The sequence below is a fragment of the Varroa jacobsoni genome, unplaced genomic scaffold (assembly GCF_002532875.2).
Source record: "Varroa jacobsoni isolate VJ856 unplaced genomic scaffold, vjacob_1.0 scaffold_738, whole genome shotgun sequence".
NCBI classification, from domain to species: Eukaryota; Metazoa; Arthropoda; class Arachnida; order Mesostigmata; family Varroidae; genus Varroa; species Varroa jacobsoni.
This window is the reverse complement of record NW_019213640.1, coordinates 131,866-156,182: the sequence shown is the minus strand read 5'-3', so window position 1 is coordinate 156,182 and position 24,317 is coordinate 131,866. Positions and strand designations below refer to the sequence as shown.

Here is a 24,317-nt window from a genome sequence, read left to right as displayed (position 1 = left end):
CTATCGGCTAAACATTGCCTTAAATAAATCCCAATAGACAGCGTGGCGCTGCTTTTGTTCGCGCCAATGACGGCGGCATCCGCTACGACGACGTGGTGGCGACCGGGACCGTTGCCGCAATTTTCAATCTCCCCTTTCCATAGTTTCCCGTCATCATGATCAATACACACGGGGCACCTATTTGCTCCTTTCCCAGGCTAGTGCCATTGCTGCCCTTGTTACTACGATAGAGACAAAAACTGCTGTAGCTCTTACGTTCTCTAGAATGTGATGTACCGGAAAACGGATATCGTAATCGCTGGTCGGAGGAACCCGATGGATTTCCTTAAGCAGGCAGGCTAGCGCCGCCACTTCAGTACCACCAGCGGCACTAGCCTACTCCCCTATCTTTGAAATTGGAAGTGTGCTGCTGCTGCTGCTACTGTGAAGCTTCAGGAATCTTACAGAGGTAATGGGAAGTAATGTTGTGACTACATCCGCTAGCCAAACGCACAAATATCTTGGGTCAGAAGCCTCCTTCGTACTAACCTGGTCGGGGGAGCTCTCGGCAGGATCCGGAAGACCATTATCTTGCCTCTTCGGGGAGCGCGGGGACCTCTGGTAGGGGTCCGCAGATCCTAGAGGGGCCAATTCGACATCAATATTCGAGACGATAAGCGGAGCAACAGCGATACCAACAGCACAATGAGAACAAGAAAATACAGAAGCAATATTTTCATGGCTAGTTGCTATAATAGTTATTTATGGGGATCCAAAACGAGAAGCCATAGTAGTAATACGAGCCAAACAAGTGATAGACACAGACAGCCCTGCATAGGAAAACCCGCATACAAGGCCAATCAGAAATGTGTCGGTCGTCATCTGCGCGTAACGGCAAAGAACTTACTGAAGTTAGTATGTGCACATATGATGTGAGCGGGAATCAGAATATAAGAAGCGAGATCCAGACACCGTAAAGCTGTTATTCGAAGTAATCCCAGTTTCATTCGTAAGCAATGAAAATGTCTAGTGCTCGTTAGTGCAGCCTGAGACTTAATATAAATCGGAGTTACGCGTGGCCAATAAACGAGGTAATGGGCCGAACAGCTTAAAACGAATTTATTCACTAAACAAAAATGCAAGCGAATGTTTGATTTGAGGTTAAGCCTAGCTTAAATTGAAGCACAATTATCCCACAAATAACTCTTTTACCATACGTGATTGGAAACGGCCCACTACATCGGTCCAACACATCACCCAATCGGTGAAGACTGTTAGAGAAACTGTTGTCTTTTATTACCATTAGTATAGCTGTTGTTATTATTATTGATTATATTTAGTATTTTTGATTGCGCACCATAACTGCAATGGTAACATAAATGAACGCTGTGTTTTCAGTTTTTTCAGCATGTTAACTTTTATACATTGTTAATGTTATTGTATCTGTTAGAATGGAGCTGGCCAGGAAAGTAGCTCAATGGGATCATTTGTCAACCGTCAATACCTTTGCGTGCCTTGCCAGTGATTATTTGCTCTCTTTTTTTTTTTTATTTGTTTTAATAACGATCAGCAGCAAGGGAGTAGCAGATACTTGGGCGGGGCTTACGGGTGGATGGTGACGAAAGCATACGCTGCAAGGTTTTCTTGCAGGCGTCCGCTATCGTCTCCTGAATTGACGTTCCCCGTCGGAGGGCGTCCGCTCTGCGACTTCTGCAACGATTGGCGCCGGAGCTACCGCCGGGCTTGTCCTCAGCTTTTTCGGCAACTTTACCGTCCTTGAAGATTCCTCTATCAGTCGAGCTCTTGTCGGCGCCCCTATCTTCTTTTGTTAATGTTTTGCACTCAACACAGGGTTTCTGGTCCTTGGAGAAAACCTTTTGTCGATCGGTAGGCGTGGTCTCACCCGACGCAGAGCCTGTCCTAGAGGTGGGATCCGTTTCAGCAGCCCGACAGGTAATAGGGTTCATAGGATCAAGAGTGGGCTGATGGCCACAAAGAGATGAAGGTGGAAATTGGGTGGGAGAAATGGGTTGACTGGAAGGAGACTTATTGGGCTGGGGCTCTGTGGAGGGAGACCCATGAAATCGTGAGTTGTTCAGATCGAGTTTACAAAAAGAGCTACGCCTCAATCGGCGACGCAATGTGCGCTGCGTTCCGCGAAAAGGCCCCGAAAATCGTACAGAGTTCAGTCGAATCGAACGAAACCTAGATATACGCAAAGAAAGTCGCATAGGTGATCGTCTACGAAAGGATAAGCGTTGAGATACTTTGGGTAATCGTAGAGAATTTTTCCGAATGAAATTTGAATACAAATCTGTAAACCGAAGCGTCGTCAACATAAGACATTGTTGACTGTTTAGGCTTAGGCTTCGTCCAGTTCGACTACTATTTTTCTGTCGGTTTTATATATCGCTCGCTCACTGGCTAACTGCTATAAACAAACGAAGTACTTGAACCTAATTAAGACCACGAATTTCAAGACTGCACACCAACGTTATAGGTAGAAAGACCCACTATTTAAAAAATTTCTGGCCATGCATGTCTTCCTAATGCATTTGTGATTTTCACAAAAAGACAACGTAATCAGTAATAGCGGAACAGCGCACTGGCGCGAAAGTTGTATTCCGTCAAGTTGAACTTTTGTGGTTGATAATTATCAATATATTAACAAGAAAACTATAAAAGTTTTTAGAATGACTTGTGTAATAAAAAAAAACACCACATCATTTGCTTGGATCAAACGACCATTTTTTCTGTCTATAATGCAGCCTGAACGGTTTTACATAAGACGCGCTGTTTAAAATAAGACATAAAATAGAAGGCTGTTCGTCGTAGCGGATATGTGTACGTCCGTGACTATTAGTGTTGGAAAAAAACTGGCTTTTACAAGAGCCGAAACAACAAACTCGCCATGGGAGAAAACAGTGCGTTTACACAATCTAGCTGTGAAATCAGCGAGTGTTCAACCTCTTCCTTCGCGCCGGACGAACTTCCGACGAAAGTAAGAGCTTCTTTTTTACTCGAACTCTACGGTATACCGTGTTGCTAAGGTTCGCGCAGCTTATAAAGAATCCGGTGAAGATTTTCATAAGACAAGCCTGATAATTTTCAATAGAGTTCAGATAAAAAAAAAAAGATTTAAAAATCAAAATCAAAATGACAACAGCGGCCATTTTTAGCAAATCTCCATTTTAAACCTTGCGAATTTAGCTTTTGATTCTAATATCAACTATAAATCGGGCCATCTAGATATGCATTAACGGTTAGTCTTGTTGAAACTTTCGGCACTTTTTGGCCGCGTTGAATCCCTTTTTTTTGCCCACTTTTGGAACTCTTAATGGCAAACTTAAATTGCTCTGGAAATTTATACGACACTTGAACAGGATTATCAGGAAACATGTCAATTCAGTTTGACTCACGATTACTAAGAAACGGTATTTGCGGATTAAGAAGGAAATAGTTTAAAAATGATTAGTAACGTCGTTTAAATCTCGAACTGAAGATGGACGAAATTGGATGTTCATAATGGATAAACATAACGTCAGAGAGATACTCTTAGAAATGGCAGCAAAAATCTTTAAAATATTTGCTTTCATTTAGATACAGTATTAAAATCAATTCACGGGAAAAACTCTTGTCTTAGACGGATGGTGCATTTGTTTTTTATCGTTTATTTTACAAGGATTTTACAAGTTTATCGGAATGCGACTCTTTTAGACTCTCGTCATTTTCGTCTATGACTCCCAGTGAAAAGTTTCTTTCAGTAGGTTATATCAATCTATCGATGATGGTTTAGTATTATTTACTTACCGTAGAGTTCGGGCGTTGCAAAGTTGAGGACGCAGGTGTTATGGACAGTGTCGACGACGACGAGCCCCGAGTCGTTACCGAAGGCTAGTAGATTATAGGCAGAGCTGACGGCCATACAGGTTACGTGGCGAGCAGAGTCGGCGTTTCCGCCGGCGCCCGATGAAAGAAACTGGCAGACCAATGTCGGTTGCAGGCCAGCTGCCCATTTTTGAGGACAAGGCCGAAGCACCATACGTTCTCCACTGGTGACTTGTCCTCTCGGTAGAACCTCTATCGGAGCAGGTTCTTCCATCTCAAAATGGATAGGCGTATCGAGAACTGCGCATCAACAACAAAGTAAGGCATCAATAATAGAAGCCTGCCGTGGTACAAGGATCACTCACAAGATTTGAAGGATGTTATTTCCATACAAGTGTTGTAGCATAATAGTACCACTGTGAATTACTGTGGTAATTTCTCTTTTACATTATTCTGATAAATTCGCACCTGTAACCGAGCAGCTGCCCTCTGCCTTGGCAAACGAGAAGAGCGCCACGTAAGATGATCCGGCGATGGCCAACTGCCGTCCCTCGGGGTCGAACGACATCTTTTCCACGATGAATGGATGATCGTCCGATTTCAATTTTTCGAATAATCGCGACGTTTTCAATCGATACAATAGCTGAAAGAAGCGCACTAAGATGTTTATTTATCCCTACCTTATTTTATTGGTGAATGCTTGTAAAATATTTGTATGGTCGCATCCGTCTAATTTCAGGTAAGCGTTTCTGAAATTGAGATGTCTATACGAGAGACAAATTGAACAGTCTGTTCAAGACTTCAGTATCTGAACTTCTAAAAAAAAGCCAATTGTAATATGGGAAATTAAGAGGTACTCCATAGATAATTTATAGATCGGCACGATTCAGTGTTACAGAATGTGTTTTTATTGTTATTATTATTATTATTAATGTTATTATTACTTGGAAGCCCAAAGAGGATGCGTCCCAGAAGCGGACGGATCCGTCGGCATGTCCGGTAATGATGACTTCGGGGTAGGATACTATGCCCTGGCCCCATTCACCACCAGTGATAGGCCACTCGCGCTCAGAGAAATGGCGCGATTGGGCGGATGCCCTGGCACCTACTGAGTACAGACATGGAATGAGTTCGCCCGGGCAGTCTGCCAAATACTGGCAGCATATTACCATGCTTTCGTGAAGGTCCATCGAGTACGGGTTGCGGAAACACGGATACCTAAAAATTGAAAATAGTGTTATGTTAGAAGCTTATGGATGCGCGCTATATGTGATACGCAAATGATTTCTCGTCAACGCTCACAAGTACCTTAGCTTCAGATTCTGCCTGCCACTTAAAAGTCAAGGAGCGCAATAAACAGTAACACATGAAAAAAATTTACAATCATATGAAATGGCTGTTCTTTGCAGGTCACCGACGCAGGTGAGTTAGACGCGCCAACGTCTGTATCCAACAAGATAAAACAAACACATTAGGGATAGGCATACAAATGAATGCCTACAACACTCACTTCTTGTTAGCAAATCATTAGTGTGGAAGATTCTAGAGGATTCGTTTTCGCCCAAAACCTATTCATCCAGAAGGGTAGATTTAAGAAGTTGCACAGTCATTTTGTGAATAGGTGTAACACCCTCGAGGTATCTGTTTGCTCCCAAACTATGCCCCTCTGGGATAAGCAATAGGTCGTTTTTCAACACAAGGCCCTAACTGACTTTGTTATTATAATTATGGTTATAGGAGCAAGCCCATAAAGAAAAATAACCTAGTAATTGTCTACTTTATTAAAAAGAGTTCGCCGCCTACAACAACCTAAAAATTAGTATAAGGAGGTGGGTTTTAACCTGCAACCGCTACAGGGACGAATGCTTCGACCATGACTTTCCTATATGGCGATCGCTCATGTATTTCGGTAACTGATTGATCATGCCCTGTGAAACTTGTCACAAGAGAGCGCAGTCCTAATAGAAATTCGTTAGAAGGGCATTTTGCTACATGTGCATGTTAAATTCGTTTGAAAAAAAATTGAGCCAAAGACAGGTGTGCAAGCTGTTGTTACTCACCCGTGGGTCAAAAGGTCAACAACGACGAGATCGCTACGCAGTAAAACCACCACGGCAAACGGGTCTTGCGTGTCGAATGCAAATGGCGACTCGTCGAGCGTCAGGAAGTCAAGAATTGGGCTCTCCATCTCCAGCACCGTAGTCGACCTGCCCTGGGACACAGTCAGGGTCGACACCTCGCTGTTGCCTTTCTCAAAAGGGAGGCCACCTTAACAATGATGCGAAGTGGTAAACCCATAGGAAAATAAAAAGGATCAGTAGCCCAATGCGATTAGAAGATTATATAATGATCAAACTGGTTGTTACTAAGCAATCGATGCGTTCTTAATACCATTAGACTTTAGATCTCAGGGCCTCATTGGAAGGGCTCCGAGGTAAGATAACCTAGACAGTACCTAGGTTAGTGTGCACAAAAGAAATTCTCTCTTTTGCGCAAAATTGGCTGGCCTAACTTCTTTACTTCGACAGGTTTCTCACGAAAACGATCGCTGTATAGTGCCCGATCGATCATAAATCTTTAAAACAACATTTGTAAATTTATTCAGCCGGTCAGTTATTCTGCCAGTTGCATTCACTTCGACTTCTAGTACTCAACTGGGTGCCATTTTAGCTTTTTTTTCACAAGCAACAGAAAGATTTATTGTGAGCACCTGTTAGGAAAAACTACACGAAAAATTTCAAAACGTGCTTCGGAAATGTTTGTCACAGGAAGTTTAACTTATTTGGTCTTTGCTTTTACGGTCTATCGTATATGTATAACTCGTATTAACTTTTATAGACGAGTGCTCACCATAAAGCACACACGAGGAACCTAGATACCGATCTTGCGCACTTGTTGATTACGCTCATCTTTTCCATAATCATAGTAACGTATGTGTATTCTTATATTGGAAACTGTTATTGTTTGACCTTGACTAAGTTTATGGGTTGGCGTGGCACGACGAGAGTATATAGTAAAAACCTCTTGTTTAGAAAAATCTATTTTCATTAAGTTCAAAATTATAAAGAATTATTCCAAGGATCTGTGTTACCTTTCTAACTGTTCCGAGCATTTATGGGAGCGGCGTGCTGCTTTTTTCCATTTTTACATCTTTGAAAGAGGGCGTTTGTCAGCAGTGTGTATATAAGGTGTTACGTTGCGGCGTTTGGACACCTTACGTCTTAGTACTTGTTCGTCCAAGTTACCAGGTTTCTTTTCGTTAAGCGCAATAAGCAATAGGGCCCAAAATAAACGAAGGAAGGAGAGTTCTCCAATAAGGAACAAGATCGCAGAGAGATTCCAGTGTTGTTACTTAGTAGGCTAAACTGAACTGATTGAGAACACGTACCAGAAAAGATAACGTAGTTATCTCCCGCTCGGGTGATTCTCCATTGCACCTTCGTAATAGGGAGTAGGTTATTTCTGGAGGAACTTGGTACAACGAGCGGCGACCCGCTGGCTGTTGCTCCGCCTGGCGATGAACCGGCTGGGTCGGGGCCTCCCCCTCCCTGAGCGAGAGTCTTTGTGCGCGCATGTGGGTAGAGGACGCTTTGCGGCTTCCCGGGTTGGCGGATGTTGAACGTCGTCAAACTGCCGTCGCCATGCGACGCCATGAACTGTTTACCCTCGAAGTGCCATGATACTGATGACAGTGCTTCGTTGTACTGGAAGCGGACCTCGGCCGCGCGACTGCGCAGATCCCACAGGACGATCGTGCCCGTTTCAAATCCTATCAGTAGCTTATTCGAGTCTACGGGGTTCTCGCTGAGGTGCACCACTGCACCGGGCTTCGTCTTGCGGGATCTGCATGAAATATTTGGGTACCGAAAGAAGACGAGAAAATATTTACCATAAAAGTTACTTGTGAAAACTCAGGAAATAATTTTTAAACTCTAAGTATAAAGAGTTCAGTACGAAAACCTCAAATAGGGCTATCCTCATTATATAAGACTCACGACATTATTTTCGCTAACTTCGAACGACCGATTTAACTTTTGCTTCAAAGGTACACCTTACACTGTAGCAAAGAGTCTGTTCGGCGCGCTCTCTGTAGCCATTTTACATACACGTGGTTTTTTTGTCTTCAAAAACAAATAGAGACAAAATGATTTCGTAGAGTACAGCATTATACATAAAAAATGTGCTCGTGCATTATCTACGAAAGTCGATATAGGAAAGCAATGCAATAAAATCTGTTCGTACGTACATTTCAATGGCCTTGTTCCAGTTGATAACGTATCCGGATAACGAGAAGGTGTCAATATTGACAACGTGAACGTTACCACCCTCCGTCCCTAGATAGAGCCATTTACTTTGGAACGGTAGATGGAAAAATGTAATTCGCTCCTTTTGGAACTTGAGCGAATGGACGATCTCAGGAGTTTTATTTTTAATGTTCCACTCGTGAATTTGGTCATCTGCACAAAGGCTGAGCAATAGGCCCTGCAATAATACAAGTAAAAAGCGAGGACACAATAGAAACGTCTGTAGATTTTGATCAAATCGACTCGTATAAATATTCCATGATTTACTAAGATGGAATACCTACAATATCACTTGCCCTAAGAAATCGATCGGTTATCACCGCCTGACCTAACTGTATTCAATACATTGACTACAATTTCAACATGGTCGTCCGCCATTTGTATATTCCTGAAAAGTACGCAACGCAGTAAACCCATGCCACTTAAATTTTCTTCAGCCGAAGAGGACAGATTCTAATAGTACGTGGTCAACAAGACAATCAGAGAGAGTTTTCTAAAAGACCGTTAATATTGGATTGGTATCACGATGGCGCGAACTCTCAGTTCGTAGGTAATACAAATCCGAATTGCTCTTAACGTTCCTGTGGCGGAGAATGAGACTCCCGTAAATGAATAAAAATCAAGAAAGTGTTATTGAAGCTTGAATTACAGACAGCTACAGATGTAATATCCGCTTAAATAAAGATCTAGTGAAGAGACTCGCTTTTGCTAAGAAAGCTGTCATGAATCATAGAGCAATGTATAGCATCAAGAAAGTGTATTGTTATACCATACTGACACCCCTGTTAGTAACATCACCGCACTCGTATCACACGACCCTTTGCCTGCAGTACTAATCTTGGCATCCGCAATGCGCGATGCATGTACAGATAGTTGGCACGATTTTATCCGTCATGTAGTAGCATACATCATTTGGCCGTCACGCTTGTATTTATGGCTTGCCGTTTCTTCACCTGCTCACTTATCTGTTTGCCCTTCCACCAACGAAACCTCAACAGTATACCTATGTTAGTCGAGGCAATTGTCTTCCTGCAATAATCGTAATACATTTATGATGCTGTATTTTCTGCACTTGCCTTCTCTTCACCCCACCCCCCGTTTCTTTACTTCTTATCTTTAGTTTTTAGATAATTCATCGTAAACCACCGCCGTAGTATAGGAGGAGAGCATGCCACAGAGACGTCTGCGCCAGTTGTTGCGTTACTTGCGCAAACGTGCGTACCGGCAACTGGAAGCGTCCTGATTGGCCGGTATTAGCTCCGATAAAATTTGAAGCTCCCACATTGCTTCTAAAAGTGAACGGTATTCAGTGGAATACCAGCCGGGTACACGATCAGATAGTCAGCTGGGGTGGTTCGCACGAGTACACAGCCTAAGTCGTCGCTTAGGTGATTCTGCCGCCAGAATAGTCTAGAAAGTATATAGGTCTTCTATGGCTCCAAGAACAGATGGCACCATCAGTCGCTGAGCCTTGCAAAATTATGAGTTACGCATTGATAGATAACAAGGCACGCGTCACCTAGGTTCATGCGACTTACTTAGGGCAACTGATATGGACGGACGGAGAAGAGAGAGTTTAGGTGAGATTTACAGCAAAATAAAACGTTTTGTTTCTTGCTCTAAGGAGGTCTAAAGTATTGCCAAATACAATTAGATGGATGGATGGATGGTTAACTCTTAATACATTACGCCAAGCCTGATTTTGTTCTTTAAAAAATAATCTGTGCTTTTTCTCAAGAAATTTTTACTTTTAGCCGTTAAACCTCTATGACAAAGAGCACAGCACAGTTTGGAAGAAATCCCGCAACAGAAAATAGTGTTACCGAATTAAAAAACATCTTACGCAAGAGCATTTTCCGCGTGTACATTTTATGCGACAACGGTGCCAACCGAAGCGAGCTATCGTTAGTAAGTTTCGAAATGCAAATTACATGTAATATAACTCTACGGCGGCGACTCTAGAACCAATACACTGCTATTAGCCACATTTTAACATTTTTTTTTTTTTACCAAATAAACAATTTTTAAATGCTTTATGTGTATCGAACTTGTGCAATGATGAAATCTAAGCAATTTAGTCTCGGCAGGCAACCAATTAAACTCTCGTTATAGAAAAAATATTCTCAATTTATGTATTAATGTATTATAAAGAACGGAAAATCCGAATTTTACAGCATTTTATGCATTTTCAGAGGATATCCCGAATCGTAGAGAACTGAAGTGGCTGACGGTAATCTACTATAACATGCTTAACAACGTAGAGAGCTCATGCGCGACACAGATAACAAAATGTACAGACGGATTATGACTTGTTAGCATTTAAATGTTAAGGTGAGGTTTTAATCGGCCGGAATTCTGATCAAATGTAGTAGTTATGATCCGTAAACAATAGGTTATAGATTTACCGCAGGTAAGGAAGTAAGTGCATAAATCCGATGTTCTCATTTATTTGACCTTATACTTGACGGTATATAAATCTTCAACTGCTGATTGTTATGTGCAACGCTAGCGTGTAAACAAGATATTTCTATCTAGAAAATACGCATAAAGCATGTTGGTGCTTTTAATTTCGATGACTAGACGCTACTGGGTGTAACTGTCTGATAATGCTCGATTTCGTATAATTGCTCGAACGCCAGCTCGAATGCACATGGTAATCGGAAGCGTCCAGATATCGAAAGAAGAGGACACGACAAGAGATGATACAGCAAACGCTCTTTTTATTCAGGACAAGGACACACTAATTAAGTTTACCTGTCGTCAAAACGCATCACGCACGGTCTGTCACTTAATTTCTCTTTCAGTTGTTTCTGTTTCTTTTGTCCCTAACGAACCGTACCAAATCTAGATATAAAGAACAGGACGCCAGATGCTCCGTTATCCAGAGCGCCCATTCCTTTTAGCAAGGGTCGAGCCATAGTTTGCTGCCTATAGAAGTTAGGAGCTAAGACGTCTCATTACCATTGGGGAGCACCATCATCGTTACTGTCGCCATCGTCGGCTGACTGTCTGCCGGGTTATCATTTAGCTCCTCCTGAACAGCGTTTGTTTCTTTATCGTCCTGCCTCCTTCATCTCCGTTCCAAGTAACTAATCTCATAAACTAAAGCAGATGGACAAACTGTTCCCCAGGTGCACCCGAACATACACCTGCTAACGTATTCCCAGGCGGAGATACGGCGTTTGCGAAAACGGCGTTAACAGGCCGCAAGAGATACAGATAAACCGCGTGCACTAAACAGCAATACACGCAGAAGAATACAATATCGATACCAATTCAAAGGGAAAACATTTATTGTGCGCAGAAAGATTAACGGAAATTTCGCTTTTTCCGAGTACGGATAGATAGAATAGATCTAAAAATGGCACAATTTTTTTTTCGGTTCTGTCACTCAAATAAACCAAATAACATTAGGTAGTCATCGACAGACTGTAATGGGTAGCGTCAAGAAGTTTTTAAACGTTGATCAAAATCCGCTGCGACAAGTAAACTTACTTTGCTTCTGTAATAAGTACCGATGGCTCTGAGTAATAGTTACAATATTCTCTACTAAATGCGCTTCAATATGATGCCATAATTATTTATTTCAAGTGCTACATTTAATATAATACCTGTAATAAGTTATATGAGGTATATATGTATCATACACGGTACGGCTCGATCCAAAATATGATCATCTTTCTAAAGCGGAGATAGACGTTGGTTAGCGTTACGTCTGAGATCTAAAGGGAGAACTAAAAAGGTAGAACACTATTAGATGCGGACTGGTTGAATATGTAAGGAGCAGCACAACCGCATGAAAGCAAAGCGAACAAAAAACACGAAGACCCTTTTAATTGTGTAATTATATGTGGTATTCCGGCTGAATGTACGGAAGCCCGGAAGATACGCGGAGTTCTTCTTGAAATAGATAATAATGCCAAGACGCCTGTATTACTTACTATAGAAGAGGGGAAAACTGCACGTCTGAGCCGGACAAGGCTTAGCGGGATGTATTCACCTCACCGGAAGGATGCATGCAACGCATAGTGTCTAGAACTATTTCTGCGTTTTAGTTTGCCACACAATACACACCAGATGGTGTAGGCGCGCAAGTGGATAATTTTATCTTAACTGTGCCTATTCGTAGATTGAAGGAGAGTTCTTAGTTCTAGTTACTTGAAATGAAGTTACTTTACTTCATAGGCAATCTACAGTGAAGGTAATCTCTAAAGAGCTTTCTGTACCTTTCTAAGTCAAGGTTAACAAGGTTCCCTGTAACGCAGAGTTATTTAACAACTTCGGAACGCCCAGTCAGTACTAGCAGTTTTGCTGATCGACAAATACTTTAGAATTTACAAAATTTGACACATTTATTGCCGTTTCAGTCAAGTCGGAATAAATACTGAAGCGGCAGAACTTCTGTGTCAGGTTTGGTCGTAGCGAGACACTTATCAAGAAATTTAAAAATAGTGAACCTGAAAGCATAAACGGCTTCGTTTACTAAGATATTGACTTTAATTTAACGTAACAAGCTGTGCCGCAATAAAAACATTCGGAATCGGTATAATATTAAATCTCAGTCTGAGTAATTTCAGTAATACGCAAATCAACCAATTAAAGATGTCAACTGCTCTAACGCAATGTTAATATATACCGGTATATCCTCGGTAATTGGCTTTATTAGCTAATCAGTTTATTGTATCTGCTGCTAGCTGCCTAAATTGTAGTAAGAAGGCAATCCGCCAGCGCGGCGGCCTTTACAAATGGCAGAGCCATGCTTAACTACAGGTTTAGCTTACATCGGGGCTTCCTCTATCCCCGTCGTCCCGTCTGTTCCCTTCCTTTCCCCTTACCACAGTGGCGACTTTGACCTGACACGTGAACCGGACAAGCTGCTTTCGTCGAACCGGTTATAGAGCATTGGTAAACTAGGCACTAAAATGAGAACTCTCTGGACAGAGCATATTCGAGTTCCGCAGGATAACCAAATAATGCTGTGACTCCTTTTTTTTTCCGGAATAATCCAGTTTGTACTACGTAAAAATTTATATTGCCCAGCTTGTGAAATGTAGATCTGATATATACACAAAGCTCACCATTGGTTAATTACATATAGCATTTATTTTTAGTATATTCGTTCATATCGAAGGAAGAAGCGAGCTTAGATTAAAAAGCTTCTCGTACCTGTCGCAATAATGTTAGCCAGCTAGAAAAACGATAGTGGAAGTAAACGTGCTTCAACAAAGTTAAATTGATTAACAGACAGTCGATATTTGGGGGTAACCCATTTTATCGTGGGTCATTTCGGTAATACAGAACTACAAGTTTACTATAATAGATAATTTCCGACGGATCGTTAAACAGGCAATGTGGTGTGTAAAAAAGATCAGCGAGTGACTACGTATATTTTCGTGATTGCTATATAAATATTGTCCGGCATGGAATGAACGACTTTAACCAGCTAGCCGACTAATCGTTCCCGTCACTGTGTATAGGAGTCTCATAAAATCAATCGGAAATCTCTCATAATAGGCAGGTAATAGGCAAAGGTATCTATGGGCACATCAAATCAAGTTATTGATTTGGGCACAAATAATATGTAAAACCGCTCTTTTATGAAATATCTCACTCGGTCGATCTCCGCCGACCACTTACTTAACTGCTATGCTATATTAAAGGTATTTTATATAGACAAATAAACAAGGAACAACTAATTCCTAGATGTCGTAGCAGCGATACTGTACACATATACCTAATGTAACTACATAATATTGTAGAAGCATCATCGGATCCTGGACTACACTGAATCATTGCAATCTATATTGTCTATTCTATTGGCGACGTTATATTTACTGCCCAAACCTACATCACTGTCAGTATCAATAGATAGCAAATCTGAGAGCTTAAAAAGGGTTTATATGACATTATTTTGGACTAAAGGTTCAATTATAGTTCAGTGGTAAGTTTACAGGCCAGAGCATCCAGGAATGGTTCGCGCTCAAGTTCGGTGTTTTCGCCTGCTCTAGTAGAAATAGACATTCGCTTTAGCTAGAGGCTTTCAACTGAGACTTTTTGTCCTTTATCTTTGATGGACACAATTTACATGGTGAATGCGTGACCTCAAACACATGGCCGGATCGTCCCTAAACGACAAGCTCTTCCTTAAATGTTCGCAAGGGATTGGATACGGATCTTGGCTGATAACAATATTTGTCCTGTTTTGCCAACGGTTTTCAGTTCGATTTCTAACTGCTATGCATTGGTCTGGTCCGAATGGGTCGTATTCCATTTTCGAGGGTGTCAGTCTTGCTTCAATCGCTCGTAATACGGGCCTTAGTACAAAAAAACACAATTGCTTGTGGAAGCTTGAAATGCACATTAATACAATGATAAGTACATTTTGCTCTCATGCTAGCGTGAATTTTTTTTTTTACATATTTACAGGATTTTGGAGCTTAATTGGTAGATTGACAACCCAATAAGTTGAATGTAAATCTTTCATAATATGGCCCTGCCTCTGTATCATTGCAGGCATATTTAGAAAGCATTTTCAATCAAAAAATTGGGTAGTTGATCGCTGTTATTTGTACTTCCAGATGAATAAAATGAAACATTGGCAAATGGTACTTGAAATTCTTTAAAGGAGCAGTAGGCCGCAGCAGGAGTTTATATTACGTGCACGTCTGCAGGATCGTATAAAGTCTCCTTTATCGGCCTTGCTGTACAAAAACAGTTGTTCTTTCAAATATGCTATAGCTATAATTTGGCAACAGGTTTGCATGGCGGGCCTTCTCGCTTGCTAACTAAGAGATATTCTAGTAAGCGGGTTAACTACTATTCAAAGTGCAATTAAGTAAGAGAAGCTCGACGATGTCGTTATTAAAATTATTTATCGAATAGAATATTTGTGGAATTATCCATTATGAACTGCTGCGAACCACCAAAATGGTGCCAATTGCGCGCTGAGAGCAACGGAAGCGCGTTTGGGCGTTCTCTATTTTCCAGTAGAAGGACAACAGCTTCACTGATGTGGGCGCACTCCGGCTGCCGTAAAAATAGCTAGAGTAAGCTCAACAGAAAAACTATTGTACTGTGTGCTAGGTGCTAGAGCACTACTGCCTTGTGAGATTTTACCAAAAGAAGTTCTACTCTTATAGTGGTAGACAACGAAAACGCTTAGCTAATCACTGGTACCCGACAACGTACTTTCTTTAAAACGTAATTTCATCAGAGGTTTGAATGCGCCTTCTGCGCTGAAATATGGGTAAGCCCTCGATGAAATTGTTATCCCAACGTCTCAGTATATGTAGAAAGGGCATACGTTATTTGTCAAACAAGTATCGACTGCTTTCCTAGCTAGATGCTTTAAAGTCACCTATTCCATGCGATATGGCGCGTATCGGCATTGGTGTCATTTGAAAGCCGTGATTTGGCACTCTTGAAACGTCTCCTTTACTCAAACTTGAGACGCAGTGTTTTGGAGATGAGTAAATTTTTTGCAAAAATTTTCCATATTGTTCCACTTAATTAATTTTCCATATAATTGTATAAAAAATTTCCATGCTGTTCAGAACCATAGGAAACTTTTCACCGTTAACATCAAGGCGCGTTATCGGAAGAAATGACTCAAAGGTGGTTTTGCCGCCTTCGATGTAAAAGATGCTCGTCGTAGTAGTCAACAAATTATGGAAAAAGTTGATAAAACTGGTAAGACAGTTGAATAAGATTAATGTGAACCAATCCAGAAAAGCTTACTCGATCGTATTTCTATCTGTGAAACCCAACGAAATTGAGCCGTTCCTAAAGCGGTCGATCAGGCGATAAAAAAAAAAAAAAAAAAAAAAAATAGATCACGTACGAAAATAGTATGCAAATGAAAAATATAGAGATTATACTCTACAATATGTGACAAAGTTCCGACAGATACTACAGAAAGTAGTGCTCTGTGTTTGATGGGATTGGAACGGATCGCACGTCCTGAGTTGTCGCCGAACGACAAAACGGTTAATTCACACCTCTTCTGTCAACACTTGAAAAAATCGACCAGAACTAATGAACAGAAAAGGCGTCGTCTTCCATCATGACAATGTCAGACTAAATAGATTTTCAGCTATCTGAAAAAAAATTGAAAGAACTCAAATGGGAAATTTTAATGCATCCGCCAGATGGCCTGGATTTTGCGCCTTTGAACTGTCATTTTTGGCCTCTGTAGAAATGGCGTTAATTTAGTTTAATGAAGGGACGCAAAAGTCGTTTGTCACAGTTTTTCGTCCAGAAACCAAATATATTTTACAGTGATGGAATATAATGGTAACAGAAAAAAATGGCAGAAGGTCATCCATCAAAATGACGCAATTTAATTCAATAGAACTATTTTAAAGTGAGAAAATAACAGATGCTTCTCTTTGAACTTAGTTTTTTTTCTTAGCTTTTTCGATAACTCAATATCTTTCCATTAAATTATAATAGTTATAGGATAAATCCAGGGTTGAGAGAACGAAGAATTGTTAAGGAAACTTAGGTCCTGTCCTAAAACCATATCTAGACGGCCTTTTACAGAGCTATTATTTGATATATATAAACATATTTGAGAGGGTTCGGCTTCAATCAGTAAAAAATGCATTACTCTTTCTATCCTATTATTATCATGTTCAATAATAATTAGCAGTCGAGTAAATTATCATAGTCTCATTCGTCTCACGCTGCTGTTACTATATGTAATATTCATAGATAATAAAAACTAGGTTTCAGAAAGCTAAGAATAGGAATTTCGTAATATGCCACGTATGAGAGACCTTGGCACAGACGAGACCCATAAATACTTTATACAAAAACGAACTAAGGTTGCTTTAGAAACAGTACAAACCCAGGCACAATCAAATAAAACTAGCAACGCTTCTCCTGCCAGCTTTTGTAGCAATGCAGAATGGTAATTTCGAAGTTCAGCTGAAAAAGTTTGACTGTGCCGAAGATAAGCTGAAGGCTCTAACGAAAAGTACCGTTTAACCTCCTATAATAGAGGAACGTTTTTGCTATGACCACTCTCCGTAAGTTCTCAGCCATATGCTTTTCTTGGTAACCCAGCTAGAATTTTCAGTAGTTTCATCCGTTTAATTATCTCACTGTCATAGTTCGCTCTGAACGGTACATTTCAAATCTAAATTGTAACAGATTTTATAATATATAAAACTGAACCCTTCCCTGCGGACAGCTTTGCCTAACGAGATGGTGATTACTATTGGCCTCATGGCCAAGACGGTCACTTCACTTGTAAATCAAACGGTTGCTTGGACTTAGACTCCTGTGGTCCTACCCGTATTGCAACACCACAACATATGCAGTAGAAAAATAAATCATCACCAATCAGAAATGAGCTTATTATCTATTCATTGAACGCTAGTAGAGCCGAATGAAAAGTTCTCTAGGCACTGATAACTAACAGGAACTATCAGTGAACGTCCTGAAAAGGAAAACTTCACTCTTCACTACTCTAGTATGACATAGCACTAAATTGTCTTCAATGTATTCTATGTCACTAAATAGTAATGGACTAATGTAAATGGACTGCCAATCGTATATTTGTGTCTGTGTGCATATGGTTAGAACGGGAAAGTTCAAAGTTAAATTTGAAAATATCCATATGAGATGCAAGCATATAACTATGAACTTCAATGTAGAATCTTTACTGAAAAAAAAAGTTGTTATCTAAATAAAACGTAAAAAAAAATAGATACGATGTGGTACTCCGACGCATTACAGTAGTATTTAGCATAAAGTTAATATTAACTCAATTTGTAGTTACCTCATTGACGATAAACTGTAGCTGCACGACGGGATAGTCGAGCACATGTTGAAGTGTGATCTCGACACCGGGTCGACCTAAGCTGTAAAAAAAAAAACAATTAAAGATTACAAAGTCGGTCATGGGTAATTTCATGTTATCAGCACACTTACAATAAGGATAACCACTATCGTTAGTAATGTTACGCTAGTATTCCATTACCGGCGAGCAATCTAGTCAGAGTCATGTATATTTACATACGTAATCGTCTCTTGTCACTCATACTTCGGCTTTCACGCATACTTCATACTAGAATTCGTAGTAAACATCGACGTGCCCTTTTTAAGAACGACACACTTCTCTGAGAGATAAAAATATTTTTTCATCTTGTGTGTAGCTCAGAAGGGATTGCAGTAGACGTAGTGGTGAAGACGGATACGCCAGCAGCTCCGCGAGAAATGTACGCGAATCATTATTATTGTTGTTATTAGTATTGAAAGTGTTTGTTATTTTACAGGACTTGGCCTATTCTTAACTTTGTCTAAATAGAGATGTTTTTTTCGCATCAACAGAGGCATCATTGACGGATTCCTGCTTAAAAAATGCAACTGCAGTTTGGGATTTACATCTCATGTCAAAACATTCCTATCCGTATTTTTAAACATCTTCCAATTAGCGACAGCAATTGAATTGAGGTTGTTATATAGAAACTTCTTAGAGTCTCATCATTATATCATCTCTATTCTACGTAGCACACCAGCAAATACAAATATGGGCGAGATAGCGGCGACAGTGTGTTAAACTACTGAGTGGCCTTATGATTCACTTCAGAGAACTTCTGTCTGACTTTGATGGAGAACACTTGTGCGTGGGATTCCTGTTAAGTCTATAGTCTTCTACGGACACCATATGGACGCACATTTTTAGCGAAATCTATTAATGGGGCACTAACCAAATTTGATAATTTTCTATTTCTCTCTTAAAAAAGGCCACCATAGCCAAAGTTTTCCTGTAGCTTTCATCTTCTTTTTGCTACAGAACGCGCTCAAATGGCTTGAAAGCTGAGACTCCGGGCAGTCGTAAATGAAATGGTCGATTTCGATGTTCTTAGCTAATTGGTTCACTTGTGGTAGTTTAACGGTAAGGTTTTGCAGTAGCGATGTCTACGTCGTGCTCAATCAGCGAGCACAACCTGTGCGATCCGAAGCCACCTTCTAACGCAAGTCTTAGTCTTAAGCTCTCTACGGGAATTTGGGAAAAAAATTTGTCCCATATTGTTTCCGAATGCTCACCTGCAGCCCACTCTCATCGTTTTTCTGAGGTCAGATGAGAGCTTCAGCCCCGTATGACTCAATTCGAAAACAGATGAAACTTCGACGACCAAATAGTCTATACGTTCACGCGACATTCCGGCGAATGTATCATAGTGATTGGGGTCATTGTGTTATGCCAAAACAATATAAGTATCGATGTGTTTTCTTTCACTTGAAAGGCGAACGAACGTTTCTGAGATTGCTTTGAAAACAATACTTTTAACGTTGCTTCAGTGTAACATGTGATCATGAATTATTCTACAAATATGCGTGCCTTTTATTTTCATAAATTTATTTCCACTCAATAATCATTACGTCAAATTTGTGAGCCACTGTATTAGATAGGCTGAATGTTGTGCTTATTTCTGCTTCCGTATAAAGTTAGGTATATCACTTCTTCTCACTCGCATTACGTTTGTGTCACTGTGGCTGGGTATTGTACTAATAACAGGCGAGGGACTGAGCGATAACAGAACGTCGTGTTGCCTTGTGTCCTCTACTCCGTTTATGAGGCACTCAGACTCCCATTTTTAGTTCAATTGCATCTAATGAAGCGCATATATGTACACGGCCTGGCACACGAAATTAATGGACTATATTTTTCAGCTCTCTTACCGCTGCGAAAATTACTTTTTTTACAGCCTGGGCAAGACATACGCGTAGTTATGGTAGAAAAATAATCGTTCTGAAAGTCGTTAGAATCATATTTAAGGAAATGCGGTAGTCTGTGGATCCGCTTTGAACGCAGCTATTACTTTTCATTAGATTAGGATATAGGTCTGCGAGCAGTTTGTATATTATCCGTGTTCTTTCTTGCTAAACATACAGGTATTTCGTTGCGTATTACCGGTTATAGGCAATGCCTACGAAGCGATTATTGCAATCATTAATGCGCTTTTAATAAAAAAAAAAAAAGGCAAAAAAAATAGTTACGTTATAAGCGCGTTGCCTTCGCTAGCAGCGGTAGGCCTAAAATCGCCCATAAACCGCTCATGGCTTGCCATCGTTCATGCGACGAGTCAGCTTAATCTTTTCAATTACTGTTTTTTATCCATTAGACTGTAAGCATTGGCCGAATAATTTGACAATTGCTCCACAAAAAACCTACGAGAAAATATATAAGATGCTAAATATTACCATTCATGAAGTATTTTAATGGCTGTTAATGCTAAACATGTGTGGACTTCTTGGACGTTAAAGATTGCGTTCGCGTCTCTCAGTGCTTCGAGTTTCACGTCCGGTATTGCCGTGAAGTAATCCATCAAACGTATGGCTCGACAAAGCGTGTCTATGCCCAAATTCGAACCTAGACCACAACGTTACTCTAATATTAGCGGCCAATTATTAGTACCAATCATGGGCACTGATGTTAACGAACGTCCAACAGCAATACCAGGTACGTAGCTCGAAACATAGAGAAAAGCTATAGTTAGGTAACTCTTATGGTTACAGTTGAATCGCAGAAAAGCCCAAATATCGATCGTTTGGAATAAAACCTCAAGTTCAATTATTGCATTGCAGTGTTGCAGCTTGCTTACTGAAGCGAAGTACGTGGTGGGACAAAACTCGATCGAATTAGTATCGTTATCAAACGCAAACCTTGTTATACTTGGAGCACTTGGAAGCGTATTTTCAAACCTATTTGAAGAGTTTTTGGTCCTAAGAAAAACCTCGTCACTATCTAGAAATAAGAGTAGGACCCTCGCCTCCAACAAAAAGCCGAACCGGTAGCTCTTGTATAACGATATTGAATACGTTAATGCTCCTACGAACGGGGCAAAGCACATTAAAGCGATTTCGCACACTTTTCAAGCGGCTTTTAACCGTTGTAGCTCGCCGTCCAGCTTCTAATAATTTTAGAATATCATTTGAATTGGCAATTAAAAATCATTACTATGCCAACTATCAGCTGTGCATACGTGCAGAAATCCAAGTGGGAAAAGAAGAATCACAACCTACGTTCGACATGATTTCGCCTGCAAACGAAGCATAGGTAACTCAAATGTTCCTCATCCGTTTTCATAGGAGTACGACCTTCGATCAAATAGTCTTTTTAATTTCACTTCACAATGATAGAACTGGGTCTGTGACTGCCTCTTCGTTAAGAAAACATTTGTCTTTCCTAGAAGACTCAGGAACTCCCGTCCCACCAAGCCCCCTATATAATTATATGTACCTGCAGTATGCGCGGCCCTGTACCTCAATGGCTAGAGCAGCTTCAAAGCGTGGGACTTGAAGAAGGGTCGTAACTAAACTGGATTGGACGAACTGTTACGGGAAAAAGTTAGCCAAGAACAAACTACGTATAGCAGCAATGTGCAAGTCTAAGGGTGCGAGCTTCAATACAAATACGGTTTTCATGATTCGGCGCACTCTTCTTCCGCTGTAGCTAGCTGTTTTCCCTCATGTTTTTAAAAAACAATGCTGTAAGTAAACGCCCAACAAGATATTAAGAAGGACCTAGCAGCAACAATGAGCTTATGCAAGCGTCGCTCGCGATCACACAAACACAATAAAACGAAGACAGTCAAATGGGATTGAAAAGAAATAGTCAACAAACGTTATATGGAATAGGAAAACGTGCTACTGTGCCCTTCTTTGAAAATTTTCAGTTTTCCTGGTGGCGGTAAAGCTTTGTAGAAATTTTTATACTACGTAGAACCTAATACCCCCCCCCCCGCCCCCGCCGCCCCATCGTCTCAAGATACAAAACAAAATTTCTTAATGATGACCGGATTTTGTCGATGCAGCAAGAATTTAACACTTTCCCTGTATACTTCGAGAAGAAAAGTAGAATTGATATACGAATGGTAAGCGCTGGTATGCAATGGTTGTATATATAATCTTTTTGATCATGCTTTCTTCGCACATAAACGTTATTCGCACCGAACATATACCCTTTGGAAAAACAGCGCCTGTTTTCTATCCTGATGATAGCTATCGTTCGGTATGAGCTATTAGCTTGAACTTAGACGTCCGCGGGAAAGATTTTCACCAAAGAAACTTTTGATAGATATGTTAATGGAGATGGGCAAATGCCATAGCAGACGGATGCATAAAGGCTGCGTGCGTGTCCTCCATACACGAATTACAACCTTTCTGGTGGCCACAGTGAAGTTCAGAAGAGTCCAGGGCAAGCAAACTATAATACATTCAAAAATAATTGCATAAAGTTATTCTTGGCTGATATTAAACAAGCCTCCGTAAATACAATAGCAACGTTTTCATAACGCTAAATATGTAATGTTCTATACAGAAATTTTGAAAATGGTAGTAATTCGATAATAGATTATCTGGAATCCGAAAGTGTCTGGACGAAACTGAGTGCATTAAATGGAAAATATAAATTTAATTATTATGATTCTAGATACTGACAATGACGTGATGGTATATAAAACGCCTAAAATAAGACAGTATTAGCTCTAGTACGCCGTAAGCACAATCATAAATTACCTGTTTATTTCTAGACAGATTCTTCATCAGAGAAATTTGTCCTTATCAGTCTACAGTGAGCTCTCGGAAGAGAAGCAACTTATAAAATAGTAACTGCTTTTCACTTGATTTGCTTGCATTATGGGAACGGAATAGCAAACCTCAGGATCAAATGATCGACAAACAAGACGCCATAATTTGGTGCAGAACAATAGCCACGCTTACTGCTTTATGCATGCTACAACGATGCCTTAATTTCGTACGCATGCCCGTAGAACATCCACGCATAGACATAAGCACAAATGCAAACGCTCACGTTCTATTCGATTACCTTCACTTTCTTACCTCCCGCCTGGCCAAAGCCCCGTTGATATATTCTCGTTGCTCCTTTCACTCCTTTGTCCAGCGCAGCAGCAGCCTGATTTGCCCCGTTTGCTAGTTTGATTTTAACTAAATGCAGAAGTTAACCATTAAACGTTATAGTTTCTCAGTTACGCTTTGCGGCTTCTCCCAGCATCTCGCAAACGCAGTCTGTCATTATTATTATCAGTATAAACACCAGCCCCAGCATCGTCGCCATCAACGTTGGCGCTGGTATTCCCATTCAGACAACGCCGCGACATTTCACCGATCGAATGCTTCATTCGGCGAATCTCCTCGAACATTCAGCGCTCGATCCTCCCGTGCTTCGTGAGCAATAATAATTATTACGTTTACACTGCGCCTCGTCTACGGCGCTGGCCTCAGTTCCACAAATTTTGCACGTACTGGATAGGCCTATTTGAAAGAATTCTATCCCGAGACATTATCAAAGATGTCTAGAAAAAATAAAAACATCAGTATCTTACACGTAAGCAATTGCACATATCGTAAAGAAGAGTAACATCACTCACTTAGATTAGGAATTAAAGGGTCGTATTTTACTATAATTTTTTTTTAAATTTACTATAATCTGTGGATTTCTAAGAAATAATTAATTAGTGTTCCTACGTCGAATTCTTTTAAGCGGTTGTGGAATGATATTCAATAGGTAATCTGTTCTCCCAAACATATCCGACCCGTTACCGCCTTCAGAAGACAAGTGACCTACTAACCTACCTGGACTTGTTAGATTAAACAGACCCAAAAGATTTTTCTAGTCAGTTTTGCAGTCGCATTTCCTACATCTTGAAAATCCAGTACGCTGCATATGTTCGTGAAGTGCATACTTATTACTTCCCCTGCAAAAATGTCCTTTATACATGCCTGCCGTTGTACATTTGTGATGCCGCAATCTAAATTTATCACCTGAAGAGGCCGTTTTCAGGTTTAACCCTAATTAGAAATGTTTGTCCTTTTTCTAGTAAAGTGCCGTGATTATATCTAACACAGCTCTACCGTGCAAAATATCAGTAAAATAAGAAATACCGCGGTTTCTATAAAGTGGGTAGTGCGGATCTGTGCAGATACCTAAATATTCAAACAAAACATTTGCGCAACACTGTCAGAATAGTTTGCCGTCTGACGTGCACCTTAAAAAGCATTTGTTCTACTAGAAAGGCGATATTTTACTAGTATTACTAGCTTTTGCGTATATTTATCGCAACTACCAGCGTATTTTACTGATATTTCAGCACGCAAAAGGGGAAATTCCATAAATGGATCGGGAGGAGGATCGAGGAATCTCGATTTGTTGGATTGATTTCTTTGTATGATCAG

At 40.5% G+C, this 24,317-nt stretch overlaps 1 protein-coding gene across 1 annotated transcript in view; it reads right to left on the bottom strand.

Annotated features, from left to right (window-relative positions):
* Tomosyn (syntaxin-binding protein tomosyn) overlaps window positions 1-24,317 on the bottom strand; it is a 67,575-nt gene that overhangs the window by 18,510 nt on the left and 24,748 nt on the right. Inside the window, exons 5-12 of the mRNA XM_086969478.1 lie at window positions 17,896-17,977; window positions 8,054-8,289; window positions 7,196-7,650; window positions 5,868-6,075; window positions 4,752-5,025; window positions 4,276-4,450; window positions 3,790-4,107; window positions 529-617 (exon numbers count right to left, since the gene is read on the bottom strand). Of these exons, the coding sequence (XP_086825604.1) occupies window positions 529-617; window positions 3,790-4,107; window positions 4,276-4,450; window positions 4,752-5,025; window positions 5,868-6,075; window positions 7,196-7,650; window positions 8,054-8,289; window positions 17,896-17,977 (1,837 nt within the window). The remainder of the gene's footprint in view (window positions 1-528; window positions 618-3,789; window positions 4,108-4,275; window positions 4,451-4,751; window positions 5,026-5,867; window positions 6,076-7,195; window positions 7,651-8,053; window positions 8,290-17,895; window positions 17,978-24,317) is intronic.